Source organism: Culicoides brevitarsis, chromosome 1 (genome assembly GCF_036172545.1).
Source record: "Culicoides brevitarsis isolate CSIRO-B50_1 chromosome 1, AGI_CSIRO_Cbre_v1, whole genome shotgun sequence".
NCBI classification, from domain to species: Eukaryota; Metazoa; Arthropoda; class Insecta; order Diptera; family Ceratopogonidae; genus Culicoides; species Culicoides brevitarsis.
The window spans coordinates 3,060,871-3,083,220 of record NC_087085.1 but is presented as its reverse complement, the minus strand read 5'-3'; the positions used below and the strand labels follow the sequence as shown (position 1 = coordinate 3,083,220).

At 25.4% G+C, this 22,350-nt stretch overlaps 3 protein-coding genes across 3 annotated transcripts; 1 reads left to right on the top strand and 2 right to left on the bottom strand.

Annotated features, from left to right (window-relative positions):
* Positions 1–651: 651 nt before the first annotated feature.
* On the bottom strand, positions 652–16,899 carry LOC134828816 (uncharacterized). Its single transcript, XM_063841840.1, has 19 exons — positions 16,833–16,899; positions 16,565–16,612; positions 12,598–12,758; positions 12,315–12,541; positions 12,175–12,256; positions 11,963–12,109; positions 11,193–11,414; positions 8,796–9,236; positions 8,468–8,596; positions 8,225–8,371; positions 7,543–7,696; positions 7,323–7,480; positions 6,927–7,050; positions 4,565–5,878; positions 2,850–2,915; positions 1,692–2,380; positions 1,113–1,224; positions 841–1,058; positions 652–783 (listed from the first exon to the last, which is right to left on the bottom strand). Exons 1-19 carry the CDS (start codon positions 16,897–16,899, stop codon positions 727–729), a joined length of 4,563 nt encoding a protein of 1,520 aa, XP_063697910.1. The 3' UTR covers positions 652–726.
* A 1,463-nt stretch (positions 16,900–18,362) lies between these two features.
* LOC134837283 (leucine-rich repeat protein 1) lies at positions 18,363–19,749 on the bottom strand. Its single transcript, XM_063852652.1, has 2 exons — positions 18,702–19,749; positions 18,363–18,643 (listed from the first exon to the last, which is right to left on the bottom strand). Exons 1-2 carry the CDS (start codon positions 19,694–19,696, stop codon positions 18,409–18,411), a joined length of 1,230 nt encoding a protein of 409 aa, XP_063708722.1. The 5' UTR covers positions 19,697–19,749; the 3' UTR covers positions 18,363–18,408.
* Positions 19,750–21,324: 1,575 nt separating this feature from the next.
* LOC134829126 (charged multivesicular body protein 4b) lies at positions 21,325–22,350 on the top strand. The gene is made up of 2 exons (XM_063842126.1): positions 21,325–21,621; positions 21,750–22,350. Exons 1-2 carry the CDS (start codon positions 21,438–21,440, stop codon positions 22,244–22,246), a joined length of 681 nt encoding a protein of 226 aa, XP_063698196.1. The 5' UTR covers positions 21,325–21,437; the 3' UTR covers positions 22,247–22,350.

Here is a 22,350-nt window from a genome sequence, read left to right as displayed (position 1 = left end):
TTTATGAAAAAAATTAAACAAATAATTTAAAATATTTTTCATATTTAAAAAAAAATAATTTTTGAAAATTCGTTATATTTTAACATTTTTTTTTTTTTTAATTTAATTAATTTTTTTTAAATTAAAAACAAAAAAAAATAAATAAATAATAATAAATTTAGTTTAAAAAAAATTAATGTAAAAACGTAAAAATTTAATAAAATTATTAAAAAAAAAATTTCGAATAAATTTTTTAAAAATTCAATTTAAATTAATAAGATTTTATAATTTATAAGATTTTTTATTTTAATTGAATTTTTAAAAAATTTCTTCGAAAAACTTTTTTTATTAAATTAAAAAATTATTTTATTTAAAAAAATAAATAATTAAAAAAAATTGATAAATTTAATTTAATTTCAGTATGATTTTTTTTAACTTAAATTTAAATCGAATTTTTTTTCATTATTTTTTGTAAAATTTTTACTCGAAAAATTATTTTAATTAACTTAAAAATTATTTTATTAAAAAAAAATAAAATATCAAAAAAATTTTTGTTTGAATTTAAAATTTTAAGAAAATCCTAAAAAATAAAAAAAAATCTAATCAATTTAATTAAAATTGAAAAAATATTTTTTCAGTTAAATTGATATGTCTTTATTTATTTATTTTTCATAAGTGAGTGCGAAAAAAATTTGTTTTCTACTTTTGTTGAATTTTTACTAAATTTCGTATGAAGAAGGTTTTTTTTTACTCTTTTTCCTCTTCTTGAAGGCGTAAGATGTCAGCTTTGTTCATAAAATAGTACTAAAAATAAAAATTTTATAAAAAAAAAATTTCAGAAAAAAAAAAATAAAAACTCACTGAAGGTTGACGTCCCTTGAGATCCTTCACAACTCGCTTGGCTCCATTTTTGATCAAAATTCGACTGATTGCCTCGACTTTATCTATGCCCATGGCATAATGGAGCGGAGTGCGTGCCAAATTATCGCCAATATGTAAAGTTGCTCGGAAATTCGAGGCGAGAAAATCGACAATTTCTTCGTTTTCGAGGAGAACGGCGACGTGCAAAGAGCAGCGACCTGAAATTTTGATATAAAAAATTTGTTGAATATTAAAGAAATTTGAATTTTTACCATAATAGTTTTTAGCTTTTGTCAGTTTTGACATGTCAGATTGCGCGCCGACTTTTTTTACTTGTTCCAAGTCTCCTGCTCTGATGGCGCTCAATAAATTTTCGCGAAGTTGCTGAAAGAAAAATTTTAATAATTTTTATTATTTTGTAAAAAAAACTGAAATTTTTCTTAAAATTATTTTTTTTTAATTTTCGAATAATTTTTCAAATAAATAATTGAATTAATAAATAAAATTTAATTAATAATTTTTCTTAATATAAAATAAATTTAAAAAAAAATTAAATTTAATTTAAGAAATTTTTTTTTTTTTTTAATTAGAAAATTTCTTAAAAAGAAAATAATTTAAACAAAAAAAATTAATTAACTTTAAATTTAATAAATTTTTAAAAATAATTTTTAATTTAAAATTTTACCTAATATAAAAAATAAATTTTTAATCCTAAATTTTCAAAAATAATATTGAAATTTTTTTAAACTTTTAATTTAATTTTTTTAAATAAAAATTTAAAAAAAAAAAACAAATTTCTTAAAATTTTAAATAAATTTTGATTGAAAATTTGTAATTTTTATTTAATTTACCTCAAAATCATTGAGACTTTCCAACAAAGTGACAACTTCCTGATGTCCTCTGGCACGCGCTACTTGCTCAATAGACGTTCCATCGGCATCTGTCGCATCCAAAATATGATCATATCCCTCCCAAACCATATTTGCGAGACTTTCGCTGTCACCGCGAGCCGCCAATTGCACGACATACCGATCAATTTCCCGCGCATTATCCGGTTGATTCGCCTGCAACGAAACATCTCTTGCCGTGCGATAAAGTTCATCGCGATACGTGATGCTCGTCTCCGACTCCTCGATCAGCTGAATTAGCGCATTTTTGCCATGGGATCGTGCACACGCGAAATGCAAGATACTTTGCCCGTGTTCGTCGCGATCGTCACCCGGCGTCGTCGATTGATGTCCCTCGGGGGCGTTTTCGTGATCCATGCTGTTGCTGGGTGCCTCGATTGCCGCCGAAATTGCTGCTGTGCTGCGAATTGACTTTCCTGAAGCGCGTTGCTTGAAAAGTTCGGTGTTGGCCTCTTGTAAATCGGTGCTTGGGTCGCCGCTGACGAGAGCGACAGAAGAAATTTCCTCGGCGCCTTGGAGTTGGTTCTGCTTCCGGGCAAAGTCTAGAAGATAATTCGCGAGAAAAGTTATTGGATCGGGGGGTCGAACGTTGGCAACTTCTGTCAAACCTTTAATTAGGGGATCTCCGAGACCTGAAATGCCAAAAGAAAAAAAAATAATTAAAATAATTTTAAAATTAATTTTTTAAAAAATATGAAAATTAATTAATTAAAATAATAAATTAAATTAAATTTAAAAATTAAAAATTAATTGAAAAAGCAAAAATAAATTTTTAATTAAAATTATCGAATATAAAATAAATTAAAAAATAATTAAATAAAAAAAAATAAATTAAAAAAATATTTATTTTTTTTTAATTCAAAAAGAATAAAAAGTTGAATTAAATTATTTTATTTAATTAAAAATAATTAATAAAAGAAAAAAATTAAAATAAATAATTTTTTTAATGAAATTAAAATACACATTTAAAAAAATAAATTAATTAAACTTTTTAAATTTAAAATCATAAATAAATTAATTTTTTAAAAATAATTTTAAAAAATTTAAAATAAAATTACAAAAAATCGTAAAATTATAAAAAAAAAAATAAATTTTACTCACTTGTCGCTAAATAAACACCTTCTTCAGTACGAAATAATGGGATTTCTATTTGACCATTATTTACATCTGGAATACACACGAAAATTATATTTGTTTGAAAAATTTTAGAATTATATTTTTTTTTTTTCTTATTTTTTATTTAAAGTTTAGGACCTTCACACAACATCTATAGAAATAAAATCCATTGAAATGTGCCCGTAAGGCATATCTTGTGTGGGTGAGGGAATAATAAGGTACTTGTACACCAATTGTGCAGTTGGAAATGAAGGTTGTGACACTGAAAGCAGACAAGAAAAGAACAGAAAGAAACATTTTTTGTGACATTTATCGACTTTTCTACTGAAAAATTGACACTTCAAAGGCACAAACATCAACACAATGGCACAAAAATCACTCAAGTTTTCCTTTCTTACGACAAAATTTCTCAACTTTCGATCCTTTCGGGGGTTGGACGAGAACTGAAAGCTCACAAAAAAGGAAAACTTTCGTGCACATTGAACAGTAATCAACATAAGAAACAGGTAATTATCACTTTGACACGGCAAAAAAAAAGTTTAATAGGAAATGTGATGGAAAGCCAATATTAATACCGTGTGTTCAAACAATTTTTTCTCTACTTTTTAAAATTTCTATAAATTATTTTTTTTAAATAGAAAAATATTTTTAAAAATTAAAAAAAATATCCATAAAATTTTATAGAAAAAAAATTAAATTAAAAAAAAAATTACAATCAAAATTCTAAAAAATTTTTTTTTTATTTTTTTTTTAATTAAAAAAAATTTAAAAATTAAAAAAAAATTATAAAAATTAATTTGAATTAATTATAAAAATATTTTTCAGTTTTTTTAAATTATTGTAAATTTTAGATATGTGTAAAAAAATATTTTTGAAAAATTTATGAGAAGCACATCAGAAAAATATATTTGAAAAAATCTGTTTATTCAAGAATTAAAATAAATATAAAAAAATATTTTTTCTTAAATAATAAAATTAATTTACTAAAAAAATTAAAGATTAATTTAAATTTTTTTTTTAATTTTTTTAAGAGTTTTTTAAGGTTAATTTTTTTTAGAATTAAAATTAAATCAAAAAAAAAAATTAAAATGAAAAAAAAATATTTAATTAAATGATTTTCTAAAATTTCAATTAATTTTTTATTTTTTAAACTTCTTAAAAAAATGTCTTAAAAATTAATTAAAATTTTAATATTTTTTTTCTTTTATAATAAAATTGACTGTCTTAAAAAATACATAAAAAATTAAAAATATTTTTCTTTAATTTTTTAAAAATATAAAAAGGTTAAAAATTTTAAAAAATGCAAATAAAATTTTTAATTTTAATTAATTTCTTATTTTTTGATTTTTTAAAAAATTAATTAATTATTTTTAAAAATAAAAATTTTTTTAAATTGAATATTCTTTAAAAAAAAAATTAAAATTAAATGCAAAAAAAAAATTAAAAAGCAGCATAAAAATTGAATGAACACACGGTAACTCGAAAAAAGGAAAAAATTAGATAATTGAATAATTTACTAACCCTATCTATCGTATATTTTTTGTATCTATTTTAGTTAAACTGATTTTGGTGCTGTAACAACATAACATGCGCTTGTCACTCATTGAAACATGCTTTTTTTATTGCTTATAAACGTTGCTTATAATTGACGGACAAGAGACAGTAGGAAAAAAATTATACGTTGTTCTTGCTGTTTTTGCGTCGCAAAAGTCGAATAAACGACTCCGTAATTTGACTTGTGGTCGATGTCGACAAATCCTTTTCCAACTGCAGGATATTCGTGACTGCCGTGCAATAATCTTGAAATAATTTCCATTCTGTGATGCCCAAACTTTGCATATTGCTGAGTCGGATGAGCGTATCATTGACTTCCAATTTCATATTTAAGCCTCTAACATTGCAAAGATGTCGCAAATTCGCCCGTTCTTTGCGTAAATAAGGCAACGCGAGTAAAACGTTGATTTTCAACGAAGATCCGAGATAGGCGGGACGTGACGAGAGATTTCCAAGGAAGTAACTGTGACGAAACTCGAGTAAATGTTCGAGAAAATTCATCGCTTGACTGATTTTGAAGTAAGCTGCTCCAATGTCGGCGACATTTCCGAGTTTTGTGGTACAAAGAAGACGAAGATGCTCTTGTGCGTTGATCCAAGCGGCTAAATCCCCATTGTGAGACAGGAAAACGCCTCTTCCGTAGGGCCAGAGATGATTATTGATGGCTATCGACTCGGGTTGTTCGTCGTCGTTGTCGGGATTGAACAAAGGAATCAGCAAACCGGAGCTCTGGAGACGATTGTGCAACGAACGTTTCTCGAAAACTTCATTCATCGTGTAATAAACGCCAATTTCCTCTTCTCCGATGGCTTTTGCGAACTCCATACTCAAAATTTTGCCTGTCAAAGTCCTTTCCGACTGCTCCAATTGACCCAAATTCAAGTTTAACGGCAATTCAAAATTTTCCAAATTTCTACAAACTTCGATAACGCCTTCAGCCATGTACGTGCCATCATGATCCAAAATTAGATGAAATTCTTTTTCGCAATTATTTTCTTCCAAAAACTTCTCTGGGAAGTACAAAACCTCGGGTTGAGGGATAAAACTCTGATTCGGATCCAAACAATGCAAATCCTTAATTAAAGGCACGAGAAATTCCTGAAAAACGACATAAGCATCGAAATCGGGCACAACAATCCCGGCATTCAGTTCCTCATCTACCGGCGTTGTTCGAGCTGCTTTTTTCATCGCAGGCCATATCAAGTCGAACAAATTGTGATCGAGTCTCGTTTGACGTCTCTTGATTCGATCAAAAATCGTTTTTGTTAAAAATCGGGCGAGATATGACGTCACCGAGACACGAATTGCTCCCGCACTTCCCGGTACGCTGTTCGATGGCAACTGCATTTTGCCTTCTTCCTTGGAATTTTGCTCCTGGATGAGGTTGAAGCAGCGTTCGAGCGTTTGAATTTGCTCGGGGTCATCCAGTAAGCGACGTGCGCTGTGCGAGTCATCCGGTACTGCTCAAGTTAATTTTTAATTAAATTTATTAAATAGAAATTTTATTGTGGCTAAAATTTGTGCGAGAAAATAATTAAAAAAGAGGCCCTTTTTTTAGAGAGATGTAAAAAAAACAAAAATTTTGAAATTCATTTCACGTATAAAATCAGAAAGCAACACGAAATCACAAAAGAAACGAAAAATACGGAGTGTTGACAGTCAAAAAAACGAATCATCGACAAAACATGCCACGAGTTCAAGACATTTTCATTCACTTTTAGAGGTAAGGTTGTTCCAAAAATTATTTTTTAAATATTTTTGTCTCAATTTTTTTAATTAAAAAAAATGATTAAATTTTATAAAATTAATTTCTTATTAAGTTAAAAAAAATAAATTTATTTAAATTTAAAAATAAAAAAAATATAAAATAATTAAAAAAATTAAAAAATATAAATAATGAAAAATAATTAATATTAAAATTGATCAAAATTAAAATGAATTAATTAGGTAATTAAAATTAATAAAAAATAATAAAATAATTTTAATTGATAATTTAAATAATTAATTGATTGATAATTTAAATTTAAATAAAAAAAAATAATTTTTTATAAATTAATTTAATTAAATTTTAATTTTAAAATATTTTGAAATTAATTTTATATGAAAATATTTTTTTATATTTATCAAATTAATTGAAAAAACAATAATTTATAAAAAAATATGTTTAATTAATTGTTTGATTTATTTTTTAGTTTGATTTAATTAATTATATTTTTTTTATTTTTGATAAATAAATTTTAGAATAAAAAATTAAATTCATTTGAAATTATTTTAAATCAAAAATTAAATAAAAAAAATAATTTAAAAAAAAATATGTTAAATTTTCAAAAATTTTCCTAAAAATATTTTTTTTATCACAAAAAAAAATATTTTTTTTATTTAAATTTAATTTTTTTTTTGATTCTTGAATTTTTTAATATTTATTTTAAATGTAACGAGAGACAAATAATTTTTTTTTTTTATTTGGAACAACCTTTTGTAAAAAACTCTAAAAAAATAATTCCTTACCTTGATCCAAGAGCATGTCATCGGCAAGACTTTCATCGGCGCCATAATCTCGAAGCAACTGCTTATGCGAAAGTTTTGTGTCAGACTGATCGTTCTTCGTATAAAACTCGGCTGTGTTCCCCTCCTGTCAATAAAAATGAATAAAATACTTTATTTGAATAATATTCATAAAAAAAAGGTGATGTGGCTTTATAAATTATTAATTTAAATTCGATCGGATCACCGTTCTTTGAATAATAAATTTCCCATAAAAGAATCAATAAAAACGAATTAATCGAAAATAATATCCATGACATTTTCTTTTGTATTTTCTAATTGAAAAAAAAAATTGACGACCCACATTTGCACGGAAATTATTCATAAACTCGATTTTTTATGTGAAAATTTATTACTTACATTGTCAAAAGTGTCGGGATTTGCCCCCAATTGCAAAAGTAAGTTGTAAAAATGTCCGTTGTCGTTGATGACAGCGGCGTAATGTAATGCTGTTCGTCCATTATCGTCTTTTGCTTGAAGGGTTTCCGAAAATCTTCCTGCTAAGTAACGAACAATTCCTAAAAAAAATAATTTTTGAGTAAAAAATTCAATTTTTTTATATTTTTATAGAAATTTTTACCTGCATGTCCGAAAATTGTCGCGACATGTAAAGGAGTTCCGCCAAAAGGAGAGACTTGATCTCGAGCAGTTGCAAATTTACGTCGATCGAGAGCTGCTTGAAGATCTCTTAAGTTACCGTCTTTTGCTGCGATGTGAACTTTTTTGATTTTGTCCTAAAAAAAATTTTAAATTTCATTAAAAAAATTAATTTTTACTAAAATAAAATTTTGTTTAATTTTTTTTTATTAATTTATTTATTTAAAAAAATATTTTTTTCATTTTTTTAAATAAATTAAAAAATAAAAATAAAAATAAAAAAATAAAAATAAAATTTAGTTTAAAGTTTTTTTTTAATATTTTTTTAATTAATTTTAAAATTAAAAAGTTCCATTAAATAAAAAATAATTAAAAAATCTATTTAATTAATTTAAAAAATTAAATTTAATTATTGATAATTTTTTTTATTTAATTTTAATATTTTTTTTCAAAATAATTTTATTTATTAATTAATTAATTGAATAACTTTAAATAAAAAGAAAAAATATTATTTTAATTTAAAATTAAATTTAAAAAAAAATTAATTATTTAAAACTATTTTTATTAATTTTAATAAATTTTTATTTTTTTTTTTCAAAAATTAATTTTTAATTTTAGAAATAAAAAAAATAATTAATTTAATTATTTATTTAAAAAAAACTTACCATATAAGCAGGCACATTATCCAAAAACGACTGTATCTCAGGATGATCTGACTTGAACCCATCCAATTTATGGCCATGCCCATTTAGTACCAACCCAGCTAACTTTTCCATGTCTCCCGATTCAATTAATTTTTTAATATCCTCATCCTGAAAAAAAATTAAAAATAATTTTAAAAAAATTTTATTTAAAAAAATCAACAATTAAGCGCATTTCAAACGATTTTTTCAAACAAATCTACTCACATCTTCATACTTTGGATCTCCCTGAGACTCCAACTGATCAGTATCGGGCTCGCCTTGAACTATTCCCGAAATTTCCATTTCTGGGCTTGGCGATGATGAGGTCGAAGCATCGTCCTTTTCATGTTCGGCCTGAGTTTTATCAAAAATATTTCATGAAATTCCTCTTTTTTTAACAAAAATTTCATGTATGGGTGTTTGTGTTAAAAAAAAAACAAAAAAAAAATCGGGACAAGGGACACTCTTTGCAAAGTGACACACAATTCAGGGGAATTTCAAGGATTCAGGTGTATTTACAGAAGAAAATGGAAGAAATGGGAGATAAAAATACCTCATCGCTATTTATGACAAGCACTTCGGCATTTGTTTCGTTTTGTGTGTGAATGGGTGTAGGTACCTCGTCAGTTTCAATTTCGTTCTGTACCTCGTTCTCCGTGTTATTTCGCGCCGATTCTGACTCGTTTTCGTCGTCAGCGTATTCAGCATCTTCCGTGGTCGATTGATCGCCTCCGTTCGCTTTGGAGCCTTCGTCGTTGTTCGCGACGGCATCTTCGAGATTGCTCACTTCGTTGCCTGTCGCATCGTCATCCTCCTGAAGCGGCGGATTTTCATCGTCATTTTCTTCTACATTATTATTATTAATTTCTTCTACTTCTACTTTTTCCTGATTTTCTTCTTCTACATTTTCCGGTTCTAATTCTAAATGATTTTCCAAATGATTACCGTTCAGTTCTTCGAAATGATTGTTTTCGCTAATTTCATTTTGTTCCGTCTGAAAAGCAAAAGTCTTAAATTTTCAGTTGCTATTTTTTTTCGCACGCAAACACAGAACATTGTTACAATTATCGCATGACTCATGCTTTTACAAGAAACAAAATGACACGTAACACCTTTAAAATTTTTTTTTCATTTATTGATGGATTGATGAATGAAGCACATATCAGCTGGCAACGTGTATCCTGTTGTTGTTAAATTGTTATGAGTTGTGTTTGGCAGTCATATGTTCGAGTATGTCAGGTACAAAGTAGCAAAAAAAGCGCTTTTCATGGCAATTACAATCGATTCGCTTTATGAATAATTTCAATGTGACCGAGAAACGTGAGGGTATCTATTTATTATTATTATTTTTTTTTTGTGAAAATCAGGTGAAAACAACATTCAAGTACTTCTAGGTAATCGTTTGAATACTGTCTTAAGTAACTTTTGTGTGTGAGTCGTTAATGCATTTACAACTACATGACATCAATAAAAAACGGAAAATGAAATGATGATGAACAAAATAATTTTTTTACAATACAAAAAGCACAAAGAAAAGGGTAATTACGACGAATAAATTGTTTTTCTGAGAAATCAAGAAATTGATTGAAGTTATTGACAAGAAAAGTGTCGAGTTTTTGTGCTTAATGTTAAAAAATAAAGAGCATTACTAAATGGATTTCATGCTTTTTTTGAAAAAAAAATTCTGGAAGAATTTTAATTGTAAAAAGTTAATGTTTCGCATTTTAAAAATGTTGCGAGATATTCTTGAAAAAAATTAATATTTAATTAAAGACTTTTAAAGTTAAATTTTTCAAGGATTCAGATTAAAAAAATATAAGACAAAAATTGAAGTTATTTAGTCTTAAAATTCTTAATTTGATCGATTTTCATGTAATTTGAAGAAATTTTAATAATTTTTTTCAATATATGGTATTTCTTTCTTTCTTTGGAGCTAAAGTATCTTTTACTATCGATGAATTATTTTTACATTCGTAAATCTTTTCTTCAATTTCAAATAAATGAACCCCTATCTATATGGAAATTCATCAATGGTTCTGTAGCCTGTTGTCCCGAGCAGCACTTTTCGTTTGATAATCCGCGCGCCATACTGTGGAGTTTGACCAAAAGGCAGGAGATTAGTAGATATTTTATTGTATATGATACGACTTCTGAATTGCTTTTTACAGCTTTATCGGTTGTAGTATTATGACATATAAACTTGGCATGATTTATGTTTTTCAATTTGTGGTTTTCTTTGGAACCTCTTGACTATTGATTTTTTTCGCATTGAATGGTAAAATTACTTGTTGTTTAGTTTTTATTAGATTATAGTTCTGTAAGTATCTAAATTGAAATAAAGTTAAATTATAATTGTTTAAAACTATTAAAAAGATATTTTAGAAAAAAAAAAATTCAAAAAATCCCTTGGCCATGAAATATGAATAAAATACAAAAAAAATATAATTATTTTAAGTAGATTTTTTTTTTCGTTGCGAAACATGAACTTTTCACAATTTTTACACAAATTTTTGGTAATAACCTAATTTCACTTTCTATTATTTTTATTTAATCAAACAAATAAAAAATGAACATTCCCGAAAAGAAAAATGAAAAACAATTTCCATAACCTAAAAAAATGAATTGTCTCAATGAGTCACGTGAAAAGTTAGTATCAATCAACTGTCAATATTGCCTGCCCACGAAATGCGTCTTATCATTCAAAGTTAATTAGCAAATGGTGTTTGTTTACACGATGCATGCCAACAAGCCATTGAATGACAATTAAAAAACGCAAACATAAACAAAAAAATCTTTAACACTCGAGACATGCATTGTTTATTACTTTCTACCAGACTAATAGGACAAACATTGAAAAACATTAATAATTATAATGATAATTTACATTTAGCATGCAATAATTTCTAAACTAACTAATCAATAATTTTAAATGCAATTTTTTATCACTTACCTCTTGACTTTCACTGTTGTTCCTGCTTCTACTTTCACTTTCGAGATCCTCAAAGGTTTTGTCGACAATGTGTTCCATGCTGTAACTCGCAATCTTTAGGGGTTCAGCTTCGGGTTCTAATTGCTTAATTGGGTCTGTGCTTTTTGCTTTTCGCATGTTACTGCTTTCGGATGGGTTACTGAGACGCGATGAGAGGAGTGATTGTACGAGACGTGGTTCGTTCTGTAGATAGAAATGAAGTTTTGTGAACCACGTGACTTAATTTGCTTAAAAATCAAACTTTGAGCCCAATGCACATTTTAAAACACTTTTTTTATTGCAAATTTTATAATTTTAAATGTGAAAACTTTTAATTTTAACCCTTAATTACATTTTAAAATTTCATCCCAATGCACATTTTAAAGTAATTTCAACACGTGACTAGATTCAGTGAAATTTTGAATTTTTACCCAATGAAAAATTCTAAATTTTCTTTTTCATTAAAATTAATAAGAATTTTGTCCCAATACACAATAAAAAATTAAATTTAATAAATTAAATTTTTTTATCCCAATGCACATTTTAAATTTTTATCCCCAATGCATAATTCAATAATTTTCAGTGCATATTTTTGAAATTTATTTAAAACAAAAATTTCAAATTATTTTCCTCGATAAAATTTAGAATAAAATTTGACCCAATTCACATTTAAAATTTTTATCCCAATGCACATTTTAAAAATTTTAACCTCATAATTTATAAAATTAATTAAAAATAAAGAAAAATCTTACATTATTTGCTGCATCCTCATCAAAGAACATGCTCCAGTCGAAACTTGGCGGCTTTTTAGGCACTCGCGGTGCCTCAGGAATCACATGTAGCAAAGACTTGTCAACTTCATGCGGCTTACTGCGATAATAAGCTGGATGTCGCATGTGCTGCCAAACCCATTCAAACCTTAATTAATTTCTATAATTATCACAAAAACTGGGACAATACTTACATGATCATTGGCAATTTCGTCGGCGCCCGCCTGCACGAGCAAGTTGAATGCCCGAAAATTGTTTTTAGCACTCGCCCAATGTCTTCAAAGCGAAAAATCAATCAATTTTTCATGCCATCATTCAAAAAAAAATTACTTACAGCGCAGTTTTTCCGGTATTATCTTCAATTGTTGCCGCATTCGGATATTTCAGCAGAATATATTCCAAACATTCAAGATGTCCTAAGCCCGCAGCTTTGTGCAATGGGGTCAGTCCGTTTGTATCTTTACACGCAAGCATTTCCGGCGGCACAGGATCCGCCGAAGCAGCTTCCAATAAATCGAGGTCGTTGTTAATTGCTGCTGTGTGAACGTCTTTAATCGTTGCCTTTGAAAATTTTTCAATTTTAAATTTTTTTTTGTTTTAAATGAAAAAAATCTTACCATAACATAAGGAACTGCATCCAAAAATTGCTTGACCTTTCGATTTGAGGAGGTTTCTCGACATAATCTCATACCTTGACCTTCCCAAAGGACTTTTGTTAGTTTCTTTATGTCTTTTTCGTGGATCCATATTCGAATGCTCGAAGGTTTAATCACTAATGCTAAAAAATTTTTAACAAAAAATTCATTAAAAATATTTTTTTGAAATTAAATGGAGACGCATGGTACTTTTCAGTTAAGAAACTACCAGAAATCTCTCGAAAAGACAAAAAATGAAACACAAAAAGTGCTTTTAATGAGTTTTCGTGCAGTAAACATCGAAAGCAACGAATTTTCTCACCTTCTTCTTTGTTATTGCTTTTGTCGTGATCGAAGGCATTCATTACTGAAATGTAAAATAATTGTTTGTGTAAAACTAATAACATGTCAAAAAGAGGGCAAACTAAAATGTTCCAATTTTTCAAAAAATGTAAATATGATGTCTGTTTACATTTCAACGCTCGTAAATTAAAATCGCCTCGTTATCATCGAAAAATCGATAAAAATTAAACGGACATCGTATCGTGCTCGAAATGAGTCATAAATGAGGGCAACAGACCTTTTTTTTCATGAAACGTGGCACTGACATCCATTAATTTATTATTTATTCATCATCGATAGTTTTTTTTGTGTTTCTACAGAAGTAAATGTGTCGTCACGTCAAAATGGAATTTCTGAGGGAATTGTGAAAATTGGCAAATTATTTAGCATTGAAGTCCTTTCAAAGGCACATAATGACAAATAATTTGCGGCAATTTTCGTCTAATTACACGGAATCGAACAAATGAAATATTTATTAATCGGAGGGAGACATCCATTTTGGCGTTTGAACTGAGTTGACAATGGGTGGGAACGAATGTCGGGATGCACAGAGAGAAAATTGTTTTCAAGGTAAGCGATTTGGTTCGTGACACAAAAATCAATCTTTTGATGAGATTTTGATTAAAAATTTATTCTTGACGTGTAAATATGGCTTTTTCTGATGTTTTTTTCTGTTGTGAGAAAATTGCGTCTCGAAATTTAAAAAAAAATTCTTTTGAAAAATTTTTTTTTAAATTTTTTAAAATTAAATTTTAATCTTTTTCTTTAATCATTAAAAAAAATAAATTTAAAAATTAATTTAATTAAATTAAATCAATTATTTTTAATTTATTTTTAAATTATTTTAATTTTTTAATTAAAATTTTTTATTTTCTTTTTTCTAATTTTTTAAAAATTCATTTTAAAATTAATTTAATTTAATTTTTTTAAATAATTATTTTTTATAATTTAAAAATTGTTTTTTTTTAAGTCACTTCAAATTTAATTTAAATTAATTTTTTTATTTTAAAAATTGAATTAAAAATTTTTAATCAAAATTATTTTTTTAATTTTATAAATTAAATTAATTTTTTAAATTTTAAACAAATTTTTTAATAACTTTTTAATTAATTAATTTTTTATTTTTATTTTAAAAAATGATATTTTTTAATTAAAGTTTAATTTATTTATTAATATAATATTAAAATTATTTTAAAAATTAGATTTTTTAAGAAAATTATTCTTAATTTTCTAAAAATTGTTTTTTTAAGTCATTGAAAAATAATTAATAATTTTAATTTTTTTTATTTTATAAATTGAATTAAATTTTTTAATTAAATTATTTTTTTTTTAATTTTGAATAATTTTAAATTAATTATTTTTGTATTGTTAGTTTAATTTAATTAATTAATTTAAATTTAAAAAGTTTAAAAAAATTAAAAAAATAATTTTTTATTTATTTATTAATTTTTTTTTAAGTTGCAAGACGCAAATTTTTCACAAAATGTATCAAACACAAATCATCATGCAAAATTTTATTGGTTTATGACACAATAAATAAAAGTTTCCAAAGAAGCGCAATCATTCCAATAAAATATGGATTTATTTCTATAACGATAACCCATAAATTGAAATAACACCTACAAAAAAAAATTGTGTTACGTTCTATTTCGGCTTCATTTCAAACACTTTTCCATTTCGCACGCTTTGTCAATACGGAAAAACAAATAATTGGGTGTTTAACTCGGAAAAAACTCGACTGACGACTGATGTGATGGGTTACAAGCGATTACAAGATCAATATTTTTTCCATTGTGAAATAAAAAAAAATTGTTTGCGTCAAAAAAATTGAGAAACAACCAAATTTCAAGCGGAAATGCAGTCGAAAAGTTTAAAAAGTTAGTTGAACTCGTGCGTTACTGAGCATTCCAAGGACGTTACAGAACAGAAATAGAACGTTCTGACATTTAAACGACGTTCCAATGAATTACGTTATTTATAAAATTTCATTAAAAAAAGAAGGATTGATACAAACACTTCAAGTGTGGGAGTCGAGTCAGGCATTGAAATTACATTTTTTTCAATTTTTTTCTAAATAAAAAGTTGAAAGTTGACGGAACATGCAACGCATGTGGTTTGCCGGTTCGTGAGTTGTTTCAATTTGTTCCTGAATTTTTAATGCATTTCTGGAGAAAACTTAATTAGTTGAAATTCTTTTAAAACGTGTCTTGAAAATGGACAAAAACTTATTTTTTTGTTTTATTTACAAAACAAAAACAAAAAAAAAAATAAAACAAGGACACAAACAACAAAAAAGAATAAATAAAGACGACATTTTAATAAATATTAATGGAAATATAAAAATAGACAATGAAAAAGTGAGTTAATTACTGTAAGAAGTCATAACTCAACTTTGAAAGGTACAAAATTACGTTAATGATGGAGGCGGTTGGTAATTTACTTATGATTAATTAACATTGGAAAAATTTCCTTAATTTTTGTTTTAAATTTATAAAAATAATTTTTTATCTCGAAATTTTTTTTTAATTTTTCATAAAAATATTACATTAATTTTCGTTTTTTTCACATTTCTTAATTTAATAAATTTATTTCATAATTTTATTTTTAATTTAAAATAAAATAATTTTTTAATTTTATTTATTTTAAAAAAAAATAATTTTTAAATTTATTTTATTTTAAAAAATGAATTTAATTTTTTTATTGTTAAATTTATTTTTTTAATATATTTTTATTAATTTTTTAAAAATTTATTTAGTTTAAATATTCAATTTATTAAGCTTTAATGAAAAATATTTTAATTAAAAAATAAAATAAAATAGAATACTAAAATAAAATTTAAAAGTATGAAAAAAATAATGAAATTTATATTTTGTTAAATTAATACAAAATTTTAATTAATTTAAAATAAAATTATAATTTTTTTTTATTTTTTACACTTTTAAATTTTTAGCTTAATTTGAAAAAAAAAATTTTTTATTCAACTTTTTAATTTGTTCATCATTTTTTTAATATAAAAAAATCGTACTTAAAAATTTAATTTATATTAAAAATGAATTTAATTTTTTTTTGTTGCATTAATTTTTTAATAAGATTTTTATTATTTTTTTATTATTTTTTTTTATTTATTCAATATTTAAGTTTAAATAGGTATTTAAAAAAAATATTACTAAATTTTTATTAATTAAAAAATTATAAAACTTATTATTTTTCGTTATTTTCACTTTTATTATTTAATCAAATTTTTATACTTAAAAAAATTTAATTCATAAAAATTTATTAACATTCATTTATTTTTTTATTTTTATGAATATTTTTTAAGTATGATTCAATTTTATAAAATAAAATAATAAAAATTAAAATAACGAAAAATCAATGAGTTTTTATAAAAAGATATTTTATTTTAGTAATTAAAAAATAAAATAATTTTTTTAATTAAAATAAATAAATAAATATTCATAAGAAAATTATTAAAAATTTTTAATCTTCAAATTTTTTAATATTAAAAAGAATTGTGTCACAAGGATTTTAACCTCACATTAGATACCGTTCAATATATTTTTTTTTTCTTTGATTTGTTATATATCCGTGCGTTATTATTTACCAAAACACCCACTTATTTTTGTTTTTTGTACGTTTTGATTGTTCACATGAATAATTGAATAATTAAGATGTTTGAGCTGTCTCGACCTGATTTTTTTTTACATTTTCGAGAACATTACTCATTTATTTTGAAAGCATTTTATTAACATAAAAATATTTTTTTAGGCACATTTAAACAAGACAAGCAACGAGCAACACATGACGAAAAAATCTACGATGATGGATGGATGAAAAGCTTAAATTTTCGCGCGACAAAAAAAAAATAAAAAAAATACCTTTCGGAGGGGATGAATGTTGATAATAATGTTTATGATTGCGAATAATTTTACGAGGTACTGGCATATTTTTCTATATTTTTTTTACACAATTTTCCTTAAACTTAACTTTTTTTATTTAAAACTTTTTGTCACACGTAAAAAAATTTTTTATCACAATTTTTCCGAAGTTACATCATTTTTCTATCTTTTTTTTTAATTTATGCGCAATAAATAGCTTTGAAGACCGCACCGAAGAAAAAACAGTTGTTAACCATTCAAAAGGTAATTCTAGTCTGAACGAATTTTCTCACAGTTGCCTCTTTCAAAGCCGTTTTTCGTATGATTATGTTGTTCGTCGACGCGTCGTCATCAATTTCATGTCGATTATTATTATTCATTATTATTTTCTATCATACGGAGGTACGGAGGACATGTAAATTATTTTTTTGTCGGTATCTATGACACGCCGGACACTAAAATATTGTAGTTTGTTATTGAATGAGGACGCAATGCGCGTATTGTGTTGCGCTTTTCCTCGCTATGGCAGTTGCTCTCTTTTGTCTGTGTGGAAATTTTGAGTATGACGAGCGTGCTGAACGGAAAATGCAATAATGTTGATTGAATTTTATGGTTTGTTCATGTTTCCGGTTTTAACACCAATTTGATGGTTGTTTGAATTTGAAAAAAAATAATAATTTAAATTTTAAAAATTATATTTTTTTTTTAATTTTTCTTTTTTTATAAAAATAAATTAAAAATAAAATTATTTTAAAAAAATAAAAAAAAAATTATTAAAAAAAATAAAATTAAAAAATAATAATAAAATTTTAATAAAAATTTATAAAAATTTTCGATTTTGATTAAATTTTTAATTGTTAAAATTTAATAATTTTTAATAAAAATTAAGAACCCAAAACTTATTTGAAAATTAATATTATTGAAAAATTATTCATAATTTTAATAATTAAAAAAATAATTAAAATCGTAAAATAAAATCAATATTGATTAAAAAATAAATTTTTTATATTATTAATTATTTTACTAAATTTATTTATTTTATTTTGAATTATTTTTTTTTTAAATATTATTTTTTTTTATTTTAAAATAATTTTATTTTTTTTTATTTTACTTTCAATTTTTATTAAAATTAAAATTTTAAAATATAAAATTTAAAAAAAATTTTATTTAATAAAAAAAAATTAAATAAAAATAAAATAAAATAAGAAAAAAATTATAAATATTAAGCAAAAAATATAATTAATATATAAAAAATTAAATAAATTTTTAAGAAAATAAAAAATTAAATTAAAATATTAAGAAAATAAAACTAAAAATTAAATGCACAAAAAAATATTCTCAGATTTAATTTCTTTTTATTTTTTAGTAAATTTAAATTTATTTTTTTTTAATTAGAAATTTTAAAAAACCTATTTAAAATTTTCAATCACCTACCTTAAAAAACTTTAATATTTTTTTCTTTTAATTTTTTATTTTTATGACCAAAAATTAATTTATCTTAATTTTTTTTAATAATTTAATTTCTTTTTATTTTATTTTTAGTCACTTTCCTTCCCAATGAGGCATTTAAATAATATCACAACCCCGTCTTTGGCGAATATTTCGAGGCACATTTTCTTGAACAAAAGACAAAATCCCCTAACAGCATTATTTGATGATCTTTTGCTACCGAAGCACATCTCAAATTATTCAATCGCCCATGTTTGTAATAAATTTTCGGATCAACGCACAATTTTCCACAATGGCACAATGGAGAAGCTTCAAGAATCTCACAAATTATTAAAGGAATTGTTTTTGGTGAGTACGGAATACTAAAAAATAATTTTTAATTAAAAAAAAATATTTTTAGTGAAAAAATAAAAAATTTACCATTGAGAAATAACTTTTCTCGCAGCAACTTCAAACATCGAAGGAATTTTCGTCGGCAGCTCAACTGCTTCTGTCACGAGATTCGCATAAGGAAAGGCATTGTCGCAAACATTCAAGAGATCCAACTTTAAAAACGTCAAATTCTGCGGAAGTGACTCCAATTTGTTGCTCGACAAGTCCAAATGTCGCAAAAATCTCAAATTTCTGATCGCAAACGGGACTTTTTGGATGAAATTTTTGCTTATCACGAGTTTTGCGAGATTTTTCAACTTTGTCAACTCAAAAGGGAAGAATTTCAACGCATTATCACTCAAATTTAAGGTATGCAAGGAATTCGAAAGCTCTTTGCCTGTCAACCATTTCCAACTACTTTCCGCCAATTTATTGCTCGCAAAATTAATTTCTTGCAATTTCAGAGCTCCCAATTGCGTCGGAATTTTGTCAATCAGATTCGTGTTCAAATCCAAATGCGTCAAATTTTTCAGCAAGTAAACTTGGTTATCGACGCGACACCATTTCATCTCGCTCATCTCCAAATGTGTCAAAGTTCGCGGAAGGCCCTTGATCGGATAATCCTTCCGCGAGTGAATCACGAGTTTCGTTTTGACGGGATCGTGTTTCGTGACTGCCGTTACGTGCGAAATGACTCGTTGCCCATTGTCGTTCGTTTTCTTGCCTTGCAGCGCGAGTTTGAGGACATTTATGAAAGCTTTGACTTGAACGGGATCTCCTTTGAGCTGCAAATCGTATTCGGGCTCCTTGAATTGGATCTGAATTTTGCCTTCGTCGATGAATTTTGTGAAAACGCGTTGAATGTTGTCCTTTAATTTGTACCGAAGACCCGTTTTGTGTTGAGAATTGAAAATAATGACGAAGAATTCTGTGTTTTCTTTGTTTGGCGGATGAGTCCCGATAGCAACTGTGGATTTTTGGGCACGAGGCTTCGCTTGAGGGAATTGTCGATTTAGGATTGTTGTTTCACAGGTAATTTTCATGATTTTTTGTTATTTATTTTTTTACAGATTTTTTCATTTCCCGCTGAATTTTATTGTTCTGAAAATATTTACATTTTGATACTCCTCATTGATGTGACTTTGATAGGGTTGCCATTTTAAATTTTTGTATTTTAAATTTTTTCTTTTTTCGAAATTTTTGAAAAAATTCTAAATTTTTTGGGTAGAAAAATTAAAATTAAGAAAAAAATAAAATTTTTTTTTAAATTCAAATTAATTAAAAAATAAATTAATTCAAATAAATATTGGTAAATTAATAATTTTATTATTTTACAAAAAAAAAAAAATTAAAAATGAATTTAATAAACGATTTTTGAAAATCGAAGAAAAATTTAGATAAATAATAAACGCTCGTTTTAAAATTAAGAGATTAATCTTTTTTACACTTTTCATCTACTGTTTTTAGTTGTACTTTTAATTTTTTTTTTCAAATTAAAAATTGATTTTAGAGCATTTTAAGTTAAAAATTGAAAAAATAAAATTTCATATAAAATAACTGTCAAAAAAAAATTCGTTTTTAAAAAAATATTTTTAAGAAATTTTTTTATTTTTAAAAAAAATTTTAAAATTTTTTAAAAATTTTTTTAAAAAATAAGGAAAAATTACCAAAAATTCAATTTTGATGAAATTTTTAACTTTTTTTTTTATTTTTCCCCATTGGATTTTTGACTTTTAAAATGGGGCATCGGACTTTATTTTTGAATTTCATTTGGAGCGGCCTAAACGTTTTCTAAAAATCGAAGAAAATTTTAGAAAAATTAAAGAACGTTCGTTTTGAAATTAAGAGATTAATTTTTTTTACACTTTTTATTTACTATATTTTTTAATTTTTATTTTTAGTTGTATTTTTAATTTTTTTTTTATTTTTGATAATTTTAAATAAATAATTTTTATATTTAAAATAAATTTAATTTTTATTTGAAATATTATTTTTTTTTTAATTATAATTTTTAAAATAAAATTAATAATTTAAAGAAATAAGTTAAAATTTCAAAATTTTTAGTTAAAAATTTTCAATTTTTGTTATTAATTTAATTTCTTTTAGAATTATCTACATTACGGTATTTTTCGAAATTACAGAAATTTTTATTTATAAAAATTTAAGCTTCAAAGTATATTTTGAAAATTTGACCATATATCAGAAAATTTAATTTTGCAACATGTTCATATTGAAGATATATAAATATATTAACAACAGTATCCCTTATAAAAATCCTTTGAAATTTATACATTTTTTTAAATTTTTATAAATTTAATAAAAATAAAAAAAAAATAATTTTTTTATTTTTTTAAATTTTAAAAATAGATTTTTAATAATTTTAAAATTTTTTTTAAATTCACAAAATATATTTTTGAATCCAATTTTTAAAATTTAAATTTAATAAATTTTTTTAAACAATTAAAAATGTTAAAATTTTTTTTTTTATTTTCATTTATTTTTATTTTATCAATTAAAAAAAAATTTAACTAATCTTCATAAATTATCTCAAAAAAAAAAATAAATAAATAAATAAAATTATGAAAATTAAAAAAAAAAATTAATGGCAACCCTATAAAATAACCCACAGCGCCCTCGGAATAAAACGGCGACATTTCAAACTAAAAAATTGCTTTGTTTACATCACGAATCTACGACGAAAATCCAAAAATCGCAAATTAACTCCGTTCCCCCGACATTTCAGGAGATTTTTTAGGGAATTTTTCGTGCAAAAAAAGTGTCAGAATGAGTTTCTTCGGGAAATTATTCGCGGGAGGCAAGAAAGGCGAGCCTGCTCCAACTCCGAGCGAAGCAATCCAAAAATTACGAGACATCGAAAATATGTTGACAAAAAAACAGGAATTTCTCGAGAAAAAGATCGATGTAGAGTTGGAGACGGCAAAGAAACACGGGCAAAAGAACAAAAGAGGTGAGTTTTAATTTTTGGGCTCTTGTCGAACTTTTAATTTTTACTCGAAGGTCAATCGACTGATGACTAATTCTGTCGTCTTTTGCATGTACACTACACAATGTGATTCATTGTACGCGTGTGAGTAGCTGCGTTACAGGCATTAAAGCGAAAAAAGCGCTACGAGAAGCAATTACAGAACATCGATGGCACGCTGTCGACGATCGAGATGCAACGCGAGGCCCTCGAGAACGCCAACACGAACACTGCCGTCCTGCAAACGATGAAGAATGCCTCGGACGCGTTGAAGGCGGCTCACAAAGACATGAATATCGACGATGTGCAAGACATGATGGACGACATTGCCGAACAAAATGAGATTGCAAACGAAATTTCGAATGCCGTCTCGAACGCTGTGGGCTTCAATCAAGACATCGACGAGGATGAGCTCGAACGGGAGCTCGAGGAACTCGAACAAGAGGAATTAGACAAAGATTTGTTGGAGATTCCGGCAGCAGCGAATTTGCCTGATGTGCCTGTGGCTGAGCCATCCGGTGCCGAGAAGGCGAAAGAGAAGAAAAAAGCAGTTGCTGCTGACGTGGATGACGACAAAGAAATGGCTCAACTTCTTAAATGGGCCGAATAATTTTGTTTCGTTTTCCTCGTTTTTCGCCCGTGAATGTCATTTATACTAACACGCAAGTGTGGCACGCTAAATAAAGTAGTTGTCGTTCACACACAAAAAAAAAA

Excerpts from the sequence above, each read along its gene's own strand:
- LOC134828816 (XM_063841840.1), bottom strand. The coding sequence starts at position 16,899 with ATGCCAGTACCTCGTAAAATTATTCGCAATCATAAACATTATTATCAA. Across the intron at positions 12,542-12,597 it reads ATGCAGTTCCTTATGTTATG|GCAACGATTAAAGACGTTCA; the intron begins GTAAGATTTTTT and ends AAATTTTCAAAG. Across the intron at positions 1,225-1,691 it reads AAAGTCTCAATGATTTTGAG|CAACTTCGCGAAAATTTATT; the intron begins GTAAATTAAATA and ends TTTTTCTTTCAG.
- LOC134829126 (XM_063842126.1), top strand. The coding sequence starts at position 21,438 with ATGAGTTTCTTCGGGAAATTATTCGCGGGAGGCAAGAAAGGCGAGCCT. Across the intron at positions 21,622-21,749 it reads CGGGCAAAAGAACAAAAGAG|CTGCGTTACAGGCATTAAAG; the intron begins GTGAGTTTTAAT and ends GCGTGTGAGTAG.
- LOC134837283 (XM_063852652.1), bottom strand. The coding sequence starts at position 19,696 with ATGAAAATTACCTGTGAAACAACAATCCTAAATCGACAATTCCCTCAA. Across the intron at positions 18,644-18,701 it reads AGAAAAGTTATTTCTCAATG|TATTCCGTACTCACCAAAAA; the intron begins GTAAATTTTTTA and ends ATTATTTTTTAG.